Here is a 12,582-nt window from a genome sequence, read left to right as displayed (position 1 = left end):
AAAGCACCAGTTACTGCCTTTCCGCTGCCTAAGGAGCTGCCCCAGCTTCAGGCTGGCTCGGTTCCCCTTTACCATGTTGAAGGCTGGGGTGCTGGCTGTGCTTCTGCAGCCGCGTGGGAATTGAGTGAGCATCTCTGATAGTTCCTCTGTTCCCTCCTTGTAGTGTGTGGCTGGTTATCATGGAGTTAACTGCTCAGAGGAGATCAATGAGTGCTTGTCCCACCCATGCCAGAATGGAGGAACCTGCATCGATCTCATCAATACCTACAAATGCTCCTGCCCCAGAGGAACTCAAGGTAAATTAATTCCCCAGGCTGGGGCATTAGTGGGCTGAGTGTAGATATCCTTGGTATTTGCTCATTAGCTGCTCAGGCTAGCAGAAGCAAATGCAACAGTAGAGGTTTGTGTTTGCCTGCGAGCTTAGCCATCAAGGCCACGCAACCTTGGACGTGAGCTGCGCGGTGTTGCGTGCCTCCTGCCAGAGCGGTGGCTCAGACTGCCATTGAGTTGGTCAGGCTCAGCCCCTTCGCAGGGAAGGTTCACACAAGGGACCACCGGGCACCCCGATACTGTTTGATGAGCTGTGTGGGTTGTTCCCCCATTTCTCTAGGGGTACACTGTGAGATCAATGTGGATGACTGCAGCCCTTTCTTTGATCCTGTCACCCTGGGCCCCAAGTGCTTTAACAATGGCAAGTGCACGGATCGGGTAGGTGGCTACAGCTGCATCTGCCCCCCTGGCTTTGTAGGGGAGCGCTGCGAGGGAGACGTCAACGAGTGCCTGTCCAACCCCTGCGATGCCCGCGGCACCCAGAACTGCGTGCAGCGGGTCAATGACTACAAATGCGAGTGCCGACCTGGCTATGCAGGTGAGCACCGTGTCCCAACCCGCTCCCATTGCCCAGCCCTGCAGTCCCCAGCAACCCCGCACATCTCTCACACTTTCCTCTGCTCCTCACGTGCTCCTCTCCCTCGGCAGGCCGTCGCTGTGACACTGTGGTGGACGGCTGTAAAGGCAAACCCTGCAGGAACGGTGGAACGTGCGCGGTTGCCAGCAACACTGGCCGTGGCTTCATCTGCAAATGCCCCCCGGTAGGTACCTGCTCCTCTCCGGCTCTGAGCATGGGGTGTTGCACAGGCTCTGCAGCTCAGCCCCTGGCACAGAGGGGCAGTCGAGGGGCCGGTTTAGCCCCTGAGGCTTCCCCGGCTGGCGTAGCCAGGGGTAAGCATGGAGGGAAAGATGCTTTGCTGTGGGTGCTTGCTGGAGGGAGGTGTAGCCATACATGCCTACCCTCCTCACTTGCAAGGAGACCGGGTTAGGGTCAGGGAGGAGGAGGTGGCTCAGTCCTGCAGGTGCGATGCACAGCTCTGTAGGACAGACTCTCGCCTGGTTGACCTTTATTTGCACCATGTAAAGGTGGAGCAGGCAGCTGTAGAGAAGAGCTCCCTTCATTTTGAGCGGGATACTTTAATGGGGTTTACATTCTAGACTATTCTTGCCCATCACTCATTTCAGAGGACATGCTACAGTGTGCCCTGATTCACTGGGCTTGTGCTGAGTTTCCCACAACACACGCCTGTTAGGCAGCTCATAGAACAGCGTTGGTGATTCTGACTCCCTCCTTGCCATCACCTCCCCAGGGATTCGTGGGTGCCACCTGCGAGAACGACTCCCGCACCTGTGGGAACCTGCACTGCCTGAATGGTGGCACCTGCATCTCCATCCACAAGAGCTCCAAGTGCATGTGTACGCCGGCCTTCACGGGTCCCGAGTGCCAGTACCCGGCCAGCAGCCCCTGCACATCCAACCCCTGCTACAACGGGGGCACCTGCGAGTTCTTCAGCGATGCCTCCCCCTACTACCAGTGCCACTGCCCTGCCAACTTCAACGGCCTCAACTGCCACATCCTCGACTTCGATTTCCAAGGTGGGATTGGGCAGGATATCATCCCACCCAAAATTGAGGAGAAGTGTGAGATTGCAGTTTGTGCGGGGTATGCCGGCAACAAGATCTGCGATGGGAAATGCAACAACCATGCCTGCGGCTGGGATGGGGGCGACTGCTCCCTCAATTTCAATGACCCCTGGAAGAACTGCTCCCAGTCGCTGCAGTGCTGGAAGTACTTCAACGATGGCAAGTGCGACTCTCAGTGCAATAACGCGGGCTGCCTGTACGATGGATTTGACTGCCAGAAATATGAAGGGCAGTGCAAGTAAGTGACTTGCTCATTGACCCTCTTGTTTTAAAGCCGTGGCCTCTGTGCAGATCATCTGGGGGTATTTCCTGGTGGCATCTGCTAAAACTCAGAAGTGCAGATGTGTTGTTCACTCTCTACATTCTGTTCTGCTGCCTGTGGGGCTGCAGCTCAAGCAACTGCACTTCCCTGTGGTCTTACTGAGTTTATATGCACTTGGAAGCTCTCTGGGTTTGGCTCATTCCAGATGGCTTCCCGGTCCTTGCCTGTTTCACACCGCAGAAGTGACTTCTCCAACTCACAGTAGTAACACAGTGTGTTTCGGTGTAGGGAGACCCCAGATGGAAGAGCAGCCAGAAAACATGATGACGTTAACATCCAGGCATTTACCTAACATTGTCTTTGGCAACATCAGGAACTTAATCCCAGATTCCTGGACAAACTCCGGTCGGAGTAACTATGCTGTCTCCCCATGTCTTCTCTGAGTCACAGTAATTTGTCCCTTTTTCTGGCATCTAAATTGCAACTTATAATTTAACAGCTGCTATCTTTTACCTGCAGAGGTGAATGCCTCACAGCACTGCATGAAACAGTTGCCTTCTGTGTAAACTGGCTTAGTCTCTATCAGGATGAAGACTATTTATACAAACGAGAGGTCCTTGTGGACCGCTGCTTATTTTCTCAGCAGATAGGTAATATGCGCAGTACCTGGCCTAATTCATTCTTCTGCCTTTCTTTTTCTCCTGCCCAGCCCTCTCTATGATCAGTACTGCAAAGATCACTTCTCAGATGGTCACTGTGACCAGGGCTGTAATAATTTTGAGTGCGAATGGGATGGTCTGGACTGTGCAAACAACATGCCAGAGAAGCTTGCGGATGGCACGCTGGTGGTGGTGGTCCTCATCACTCCTGACAACCTGAAGAACAACTCTTTCAACTTCCTGCGGGAGCTGAGCCGTGTGCTGCACACCAACGTGGTCTTCAAGAAGGACCCCAAGGGAGAGTATATGATCTTTCCATACTACGGCAATGAGGAGGAGCTGAAAAAGCATTACATCAAGAGGTCAACAGAGGACTGGTCAGATATGTCTAGTGCTGTCATCAACAAAGTGAAGAGCAGCCTCTACTCCAGGACTGGCAGAAGGCAGAAGAGAGAGCTCGATCAGATGGACATCAGAGGGTAAGGGGGACCAATGGGTTCCTTTTTCACTGAGCAGCATTTGTTTTCTGTGTTGATAATAGTAACATGCTATAAAGGGAAGGATGTAGGCCAGATAATTGTATTTAGACGTTGCTTTCTGTGTGAACAGAAACCGGATTTTGCTCTCATGTGGGAAAAGCGAGTGATCGCTCAGGAATCCCTGATACAATGCTGCGCCGACTCTCACGATTGAAGGAGTCCTGTGTATTGTTGGGAGCCGGGGCTGGGCTGGGTGGGACCTGGAAGCAGAGGTTGGCCTGACCGACTGTCTGACTTCAGGAAGTCATTAAGTTAAGCCTCAGTTTCTCCCTGGGAAATGCTTTCTAGAGCTTTGTTGTAAAACTCAATTACTGCAAACTGCGTTTGGAGATCTTTGGTGTAAACAAATAGATCTAACCTTCTCCCTCTCTGTGGGCTCAATCAAAAGCCACCGAAAGCAAAGGAGTTAGAGCAGCGAAACTGATGTGAAAAGATCTGAAGGCTCCCAAACAGCATTATTTAAGATACTGTGGTGTCTGGGTAATTTTAAAACACTGTGAAGCAGAGACTCCCTTCCATTCCTGTAGATAAGGAGTTAGATTTCACAGTATTCATTGAAGCAAATCCAATAGACCATGAGTGTGAGCTTCAGGGCGTGGGCCACAGGGAAGCGAGGAGATGGATCCCCACCTTCTAATTCCCACTGACGGGGGGTTAAGGAGGGAAGGGAGACAGGGGTCGTCTGTCTTCTCGGTGTGGTCATTGCTCTGTGTTTCTCATTGACTCTTCTCTTGCACAGATCCATCGTCTACTTGGAAATTGATAACCGCCAGTGCATCCAGTCATCTTCCCAGTGCTTCCAGAGTGCAACCGATGTGGCGGCATTCCTGGGAGCCTTGGCCTCCCTTGGCAACCTGAACATACCCTACAAAATAGAAGCCGTTAAAAGTAAGTATGGCCGGACAGCTGGGGAGGAGAGACAGCCAAAACTTTCCAGCCTTATGCATGTTTAGTTATTTGAAGCTGGCTGTATTTGAGCACAGTCTGGTTTTAATAGCCTTGCATCTTTTTTGTGTGTGTCTTTAAGTCTGTTCTTAAAAAAATTTCAAAAACAGTTTATTATTTTTGCTTATTCCAGGTTTATTTCAAAATCATTATCACTATAAAAGTTATTAGGAAAAAAAATAAGGAAAAGAAAAAGAAAACCCAACCAGCTCCAATCAATCAGTGACATGCAAGGAGTTGAAGTTTGTATCTTGAAAATCCCCCCTAAATCCTTTTGTCTTAACAGCTCAATGCAAGCGCAATGATTTGAAGTTCACTAATCCTTTTCCTTAAAGGAGAAAAAAGTGAAGCTGTCTCCTGGTGCAGGCTGGCTTGTGCAGCCGAGAATTTGCCGATAGTTTGCAATTCTGATTAATAGCGTATAAAATGACCTTATTTTGGGGGGGCTGATTTAGATCAGACTTAGGTACCTCTATTAACTAATTTTCCTTCATTTCCACTCTGTCACTGGTTTGCTATACAGCTTAATGTCTCAGCATCTCTTTGTGCCCCACTGTTTTGTAGGTGAAACAGCTGAGCCCACGAAGAACTCGCAGCTGTATCCTATGTACGTGGTGGTGCCTTTGGTCTTGCTTGCTTTCATCGGAGTGGGAGTACTGCTGTCTCGTAAGCGGCGCAGGGAGCATGGGCAGCTTTGGTTCCCAGAAGGCTTCAAAGTGACAGAGTCGAGCAAGAAGAAGCGACGAGAACCACTTGGGGAGGATTCTGTTGGACTGAAGTGAGTAATTTGCTTCCTAACCCATTAAACACAGTGCAGTGGGGCTGCTCGGGGCTCTTCTGAAAGAACCCATCAGAGTTTTGTTCTTTAGTACATCAGATTGGCGGAGTGGGGAGGAGGAAAACCCGGTTTCTTAAAGTTCTGCATGGGGAGGACAGTGTTCCCATCTGGAGGAGGTTTTTAAATGCTTTGTGGTCCCTTTGCACTCGGTAAAAAATGAAAGGCAACCTGAGGGGAACCTCCTGGAAATTGCCGTGGTGATTCTTCTTTCAGTTTGTGCATGTAGATAAACACAGTCCATCACAGACTAGTTCCTGCAGAGGAGTTAATTTTTTCCCTATGGTTTTATTTTTAAAGACCACTCAAAAATGCTTCCGATGGCACACTGATGGATGACAACCAAAACGAGTGGGGTGATGAGGAGACCTTGGACACCAAGAAGTTCAGGGTAAGCTCACTGCCATGTTCCCTTTCTGTGCTGCAAGTAGTCGCTCGCTGGGTTTTGTCGTGGAAGGAGCAGAGCGCTGCGGAAAGCAGCAGAGCGGAGGGACCCTCGGGGGGCCAGCCTGCGCTGTGCATCGCTGCTGCCGGCTCCTTTGCAAGCCTGCGTGTGACCAGCGCACCTCTGAGACCTGCAGAGCTTCCCATGCTAGAGCTCAGCCCCCTCCTCTCACCCTGGCTTGTGTGCTCTCCTCGGTGCTCACTTCCCGCTGTCGTTCCTCAGTTCGAGGAGCAGGCGATGCTGCCTGACACGGACGACCAGACGGACCACAGGCAGTGGACCCAGCAGCACCTGGATGCCGCTGACCTGCGCATATCCTCCATGGCACCTACTCCACCGCAGGGGGAAATCGATGCAGACTGTATGGATGTCAACGTCAGAGGTCCTGGTAAGGTGGACTCCGTTCACTTTTGTGCTGCTCGTCAGTTAATCTAAAACCCTCCCTTAGCCCTTGCAGATGAGCAGTCCCAGGCAGCCCTACCTGTCCGTTTCTAGTACGAGTGGCTGCTAGCCATTCTGCATCACATGGTTGCTGTTGTGTGCGATTTGGAGATGGACCCTGTCGTATTTTGCTATCTATGAGATCTCTTTTGTTTAATCACTGAGATGGAAATTAGAGAATACAGAAGTACCTATTAAATCATCCAGTTTCTCTCTGTGCTACTCCTGGCTTCCTCTCCTCCCACCAAACCGCACATTTCACAACCTTCTTTTCAGGTTTTTAACTATATTAATAGCTAATAGGCTTTTAAGTTATTACAAACATTTGGTCTTCTCCATTTCTGTGAAATTGTCCTCTGAAATAATAAAATTATTTAAGGCTGCTCTGTACCGTACTCAAGTTTGCTTTGAGCAACCTTCCTTATAAATTGCACTTAATATGTTAGTGTGCAAGCTAGCAGATGGAATAGGAAAAGCAATGAGTGGTGAGATACCACTAAGGAATTTCAGATCCATATCAGAGGAAGGATATTCGTGTTTGATGTTTAGAACCAGTCAGGAACTTAGTCTTGATGCACCCACGAGAATACGCATTTATCGCAGACAGAGCATCTTGCTGAGCTGCCTGCATTACAGAAGGGTAAAAAGCCTTTTTTCACCAAGTTCCCCTGTGCTTTTCAGATGGCTTCACCCCCCTCATGATCGCCTCATGCAGTGGAGGAGGGCTGGAGACCGGCAATAGCGAAGAGGAAGACGATGCTCCCGCTGTCATTTCGGATTTCATCTACCAAGGCGCCAGCTTACACAACCAGACTGACCGCACCGGCGAGACGGCGCTTCACCTGGCTGCCCGGTACTCCCGCTCGGACGCTGCCAAGCGCCTGCTGGAAGCTAGTGCCGATGCAAACATCCAAGATAACATGGGCAGGACGCCCCTCCACGCCGCCGTCTCTGCCGATGCCCAGGGAGTCTTCCAGGTAATTGATCCTTCTGCCACCAGTCTCGGGGCTTTCTGGGGAAAGTACTGGTGCTACATGTTTAGTCACGTAGGCATGAGACATGACTGAGCTTATCGCAGGGTCTCCGGCTTGCCCTGGCAAGCTGTGGGGTGGAAGTCTTGAAAACTGAAGGCTGTGTTGTCTCAGGGCAGGGCACAGCAAAGCAGCAACCCCGAAGCTGCCCTTGGATGTGCACCTCTGGCCTGGGATGGGGGACTGGACGGACAGAAAGGGGGCTGCAGGTCCTGACCTGGTGTACCTGCAGGGTCTGCTCTCTGTCCCTCCTAACGGTTGTGTTTCCTGCGCTTTGACCCTTGTGGCAGATCCTGATTAGGAACAGGGCAACCGATCTCGACGCTCGAATGCACGACGGGACCACTCCTCTGATCTTGGCCGCTCGCTTGGCTGTGGAGGGCATGCTGGACGATCTCATCAACTGCCATGCAGATGTCAACGCCGTGGATGATCTAGGTACTGCAGGCAACTAAAACACGGGCTCCCTCAGAAGTGGAAGGAAAGGGCTGCTTGCTGTTCCTCTTACCACTCACTAATGCATGTCCTATGTCGTGGTCTTCCTCTGTAGGCAAGTCGGCACTGCACTGGGCAGCTGCTGTGAATAACGTTGAAGCCGCAGTCGTCCTCCTGAAGAACGGTGCCAATAAGGACATGCAGAACAATAAGGTAGGGGTCTCCAGGGCTGACAGAGGCAAGGACAGAACAATCCGGGGAGCCTGTTAAAGGGTAATTTTTGCCTAAAATAAAACACTGGCACTGAGACGCTAATTTGATTGTTCCGCTGTGAATGAAGCTGTTGGATTTAGCTCAAAAAAGCGTTGTGGGATTTGGTCCTACGGGTGATGTTGAGGGGCCGTGCAGTGCTTGGTGAGCAGTATGGTGCAGTGTCAGTGAGGCCATCTCCTCACACGTTCCGGGTCACTCGTAGGGTTCCGGGTCTCGTATGAGCATAAGGATGTGGCTCAGCAGGGTAGGAACAAGCAGCAGCAAAGCCTCACCAGAGGAGAGACGATTTCTGTCTCTGCCACCCAACTGCATGGTGTTGGGCATGGAGTTCAGGAGAGTGTTAGCCAGGAGAATCCGTGAACTTAAGCCTAACCATCTTTGTTGGGTTTCTAGGAGGAGACCCCACTCTTCCTCGCAGCCAGAGAAGGGAGCTATGAAACCGCCAAGGTCTTGCTGGACCATTTTGCAAACCGCGACATCACGGACCACATGGACCGTCTCCCGCGGGACATCGCCCAGGAGCGGATGCACCACGACATCGTGAGGCTGCTGGACGAGTACAATCTGGTGCGGAGCCCACCGCTGCACAACGGCCCGTTGGGGGCACCCACGCTGTCCCCACCGCTCTGCTCTCCCAGCGGCTACATCGGCAACCTGAAACCTGCTGTCCAGGGCAAGAAGGCCAGGAAGCCGAGTACCAAGGGCCTGAGCTGCAACGGCAAGGATGCCAAAGATCTCAAAGCTAGGAGGAAAAAATCACAAGATGGAAAAGGATGTCTGCTTGACAATTCCAGTGTGTTGTCTCCGGTGGATTCCCTGGAGTCACCCCATGGGTACCTGTCAGATGTTGCCTCTCCTCCGCTGATGACCTCTCCATTTCAGCAGTCCCCTTCCATGCCTCTGAATCATCTGCCAGGCATGCCTGACGCCCACATGAGCATCAATCACCTCAACATGGCAGGGAAGCAGGATATGGCCATGGGAAACTCCAGCAGGATGGCCTTCGATTCGGTGCCGCCACGTCTCTCTCACCTCCCCGTCTCCAGCCCCAGCACAGTGATGAGCAACACCCCGATGAATTTCTCCGTGGGCGGAGCGGCCGGTCTGAACGGGCAGTGTGACTGGCTCACCAGGCTGCAGAACGGCATGGTCCAGAATCAGTACAACCCGATGAGAGGCAACATGCAACCAGGGGCGCATCAGCAGACGCAGAACCTTCAACACGGCATGATGACCTCCCTGCACAACGGCTTGCCCACCACAAGCTTGTCGCAGATGATGAGCTACCAGGCCATGCCCAACACCCGGCTGGCTTCCCAGCCTCATCTGATGCAGAGCCAGCAGCTACAGCAGATGCAGCAGCAACAGCTCCAGCAGCAGAACATGCAGCCGCAGCAGCAGCCGCAGCAACCCCAGCAGCAGCCGCCGCAGCAGCCGCCGCAGCAGCATCACAACCCCAGCTCCAATGCGAGCGGCCACATCGGCCAAAATTTCCTTGGTACCGAGCTGAGCCAGCCCGACATGCAGCCGGCAAGCAGCAGTACCATGGCAGTCCACACGATCCTGCCTCAAGATTCCCAGATGCTGCCCACGTCTCTGCCATCCTCCCTCGCCCAGCCCATGACCACCACGCAGTTTCTAACTCCACCTTCCCAGCACAGTTATTCCTCCCCCTTGGACAACACCCCCAGCCACCAGCTCCAGGTGCCCGACCACCCTTTCCTAACGCCGTCTCCGGAGTCACCGGACCAGTGGTCCAGCTCGTCTCCTCACTCCAACGTGTCCGACTGGTCCGAGGGCATTTCCAGCCCTCCCACGAGTATGCAGTCACAGATGGGACACATCCCCGAAGCCTTCAAGTAAAAGACGGTGTTTCAGAGACGCTGGTGCTCAGTGGGAGTTAGAAGGTTGAGGGAGATCTTTTTTAAAGGGACATTGGATGCTTTTATTAAAGGATCCTTTTTAAATATGTTTTTATTAAAAAAATAAAAAGACAAATTAATTCCTTTTTTTAGTATTTATTTATGTACTTTTTATTTTACATGAAAACACTGCCTTTTTATTTATATGTTCTATTGTTAAGAACTCAATGTGGGACACCAGTTATGTTTCAAGGAATCAAAAAATTAGGTTTTTATAGGACATTCTCTTTTGTTTGGGGGGATTCGTCCTGTTTGATTTGAGAGGAAATGTCTATGTAAAGCTATAAGCAGCAATTTGTGATTCTGAAATGCCATTAATTTATTTTTTTCTCTTTCAACTCAGAAAGAGGTGAGAAAGAAAATGGGAGGAAAAATTGACTAAAAATACCACTCCTTAGGGAGGGGGGGAAAAAAAGTATGGACAGGTTTTTAAAATGTACTTTAAAATGTTTCCTTTGCTATTATATCTGAGAGGACATTTTATGGTACCAGTTATGAATCTTTGTTTAAATTTCAGTATTATATAGTTGCACATTTGCCTTGATAATAGAAATTTTTGTTCTCTCTTGTTTTTATATATATAAAAATATATCTATTTAAATGATTTTTATGGTTTAAAAAAAATCAGGATTATAGACCTGTAAGAACAGGTTCTAAGCTAAAAAAAAAACAACTACAAAACATGAATACTGTCCCCCACCAAAAAGAATTATATTCGCCAAACTTTTAAGAGAGCAAGCCCATAACTATGGAGTATATACCAAACCCATAACTGTGGAGTTTATACACAAAAGAGACTTAATTTTACTTTGAATTTATCTTTACTGTTTTTTGTTTTCATGTTTGCATTTGAGTAACTGTTGAAGAAATAAATGCCAATATAAACTTGTAAACCACATCCTTATTTTAAGGATGGCCTGCCTATTTTAAAGAAGGCGTGTCTATTAATGCAGACAACCTGAGTGAGATTACAAAGCATTATAACACTGCCACCACCAAGTGCTCGCCCGTCTCCAGCTCCTCTGGCAGCGCCTTTGCTGGGTGCTCAGTGGAAGGCGCTGCCGGGTGTGGTGGGATGCTGGACTGGCTGAACAGGAGGGCGAAGGACAGCACAGCTGAGTCCGTGCTGTGAAACGTTAACATTTTGTTCTGTTAGTCTGGAGTGATGCATCTTTTTTTATATTGATGTACACTCTTTCTGTGTATCATGTAAAATATAGTATAAGCCTGTGGCAGATTTAATGTTTGTAAATATGTTTTTTTTTAAGAAAAGGTGGATTTTGTTTCAAAAATCTAAATGAGCAAGTCTTAAATATATCATAAATATATCACCTTATAGAGGTGTTGGAATATCACTCACTCAGATGCAAAGGCAAGCAGACACCCTAAGCCTAGATACGTGTATTGGACAGGCAAATAGAGAGCAGCTAAGAAAACCTAAGAAAAGGGTTTCTTTTCCTCGTTTCTTTTTATTAGAACACCAAATAAAATGGATATTTCTTAAGGCACAGCACCTTGCTGAGCACTCATCGTAGTTAACATTTCAGGCCATTGTACTTGTGACATGCTTAATATGAGTGATAAAAACATCACGTGGTGTTGAATCTTCCTATGTTTTATAAACTAGAGTGTAGATTAAGAAAAGATATCTTCTGTAATAAAGTTATCTACATGCAAAGTTGTAGTTTGCAAAAATGATGTATTTTTTTTGGTTAACTGATTTGCAATAAATGATGCTTCTGGGCATCTAGATTTTACTAAAACTGGAACTTAGTGTTTTTGTTACGGCTTGGTTGAAATCTGGGTTTGATACCCGCTGTCTTTCAGTACTGCAGGGCTGCCTCTCGGCGCAAAGCGCCGGCACGTTCCTAACGCCTTGTTCGCCGTGTTAAAGCTCAGAGCAGGGCTTTGGACAACGGAACTTTCTCCTTAACTTGTGCAAAACTCTCACCGACTTGAGACGTCTGGTTTGAGCAAGGCAGGAGGGGCTCTGCCCAGGTGGCCCTTGACCTGTGCCGTGGGTGCTCTGATGTCCTCTCAGGCCTCTGCCGTTCGGTCGGGACCTAAAAGGGGAAACACTGAAAAGTTGTTTTAAAGAACGTCACTCGCCTGTTCAAAGTACTGTATTCTGTCACTTTAAAACTTTGCTTTCTGATCAGTTTTTTAGGAGCATTCTCTGGCTGATGAGGCGGCCGAGGGTAGAAAATGGCCACGTGCTTTTCATTACATAGTGCCTATGGAAACAGAGCCCTCCACGAGTGGTGTTAAGAGTTATGCAGAGTGCTTCCTACTTCACACACAGCGCTGAGCATATGGCTGGGCTCTCAGATGTGGTGGCTCGCACAGATAGGAGCTGGGAAGCCATCCGACGACGACAACGAGGGCCAGCAGCACCCAAGGGAAAGTTTCGCTGATGCCAGCCTGGGCACAAACACCGCGCAGGAACCTTTGCTGTCCTTCCTGCACTCAAAATTTTTATGGTAATTTAATTTAATGCTTTCTCTTCCCCACAGGGACTCTATAGTCCAAATGCAGCTGCAAAGTCCCCAAATAACTGGCTATAAATAGTCGAGCCGTGGACCTCCTCCCAAATCAGATAAGCCTGGTAACTCCTGGAATGCTGGTATTTTCCACTCCGTGGCCAGGGAGGGAGTGGGCATGTGTGTACATGTAGCCGGCATCCAGCCCCAGACAGATTCGGGGCTGCCAGACATTTGCTGTACACCTGGTCAGAAGCTGGTGCTGCAGCAGTGGCATTTTATGTGCCACCCAGCAGCAGTGAAACGCAGCGCCTTCAGAGGTCAGGGAAGCGATGTGCCAG

General features: G+C 49.6%; 1 protein-coding gene across 2 annotated transcripts in view; it reads left to right on the top strand.

Moving 5' to 3' along the window:
* NOTCH1 (notch receptor 1) overlaps window positions 1-11,524 on the top strand; it is a 44,833-nt gene extending 33,309 nt beyond the window's left edge. The window contains exons 22-34 of one of the 2 annotated variants that reach the window (XM_064469100.1): window positions 164-296; window positions 749-868; window positions 979-1,091; window positions 1,641-2,212; window positions 2,946-3,374; window positions 4,174-4,322; window positions 4,944-5,157; window positions 5,515-5,605; window positions 5,882-6,047; window positions 6,782-7,077; window positions 7,422-7,569; window positions 7,682-7,779; window positions 8,233-11,524. In XM_064469100.1, coding sequence (XP_064325170.1) covers window positions 164-296; window positions 749-868; window positions 979-1,091; window positions 1,641-2,212; window positions 2,946-3,374; window positions 4,174-4,322; window positions 4,944-5,157; window positions 5,515-5,605; window positions 5,882-6,047; window positions 6,782-7,077; window positions 7,422-7,569; window positions 7,682-7,779; window positions 8,233-9,702 — 3,999 coding nt within the window. In that variant the 3' untranslated portion in view covers window positions 9,703-11,524. Of the gene's footprint in view, window positions 1-163; window positions 297-610; window positions 869-978; window positions 1,092-1,640; window positions 2,213-2,945; window positions 3,375-4,173; window positions 4,323-4,943; window positions 5,158-5,514; window positions 5,606-5,881; window positions 6,048-6,781; window positions 7,078-7,421; window positions 7,570-7,681; window positions 7,780-8,232 lie in introns of both variants that reach the window. The other variant, XM_064469099.1, reaches the window with a different exon arrangement.
* Window positions 11,525-12,582: the final 1,058 nt, after the last annotated feature.

This window comes from Phalacrocorax carbo, chromosome 18 (assembly GCF_963921805.1).
Source record: "Phalacrocorax carbo chromosome 18, bPhaCar2.1, whole genome shotgun sequence".
Lineage (NCBI taxonomy): Eukaryota > Metazoa > Chordata > Aves > Suliformes > Phalacrocoracidae > Phalacrocorax > Phalacrocorax carbo.
The sequence above is the reverse complement of the archived record's forward strand: the minus strand, read 5'-3'. Positions and strand labels throughout refer to the sequence as shown.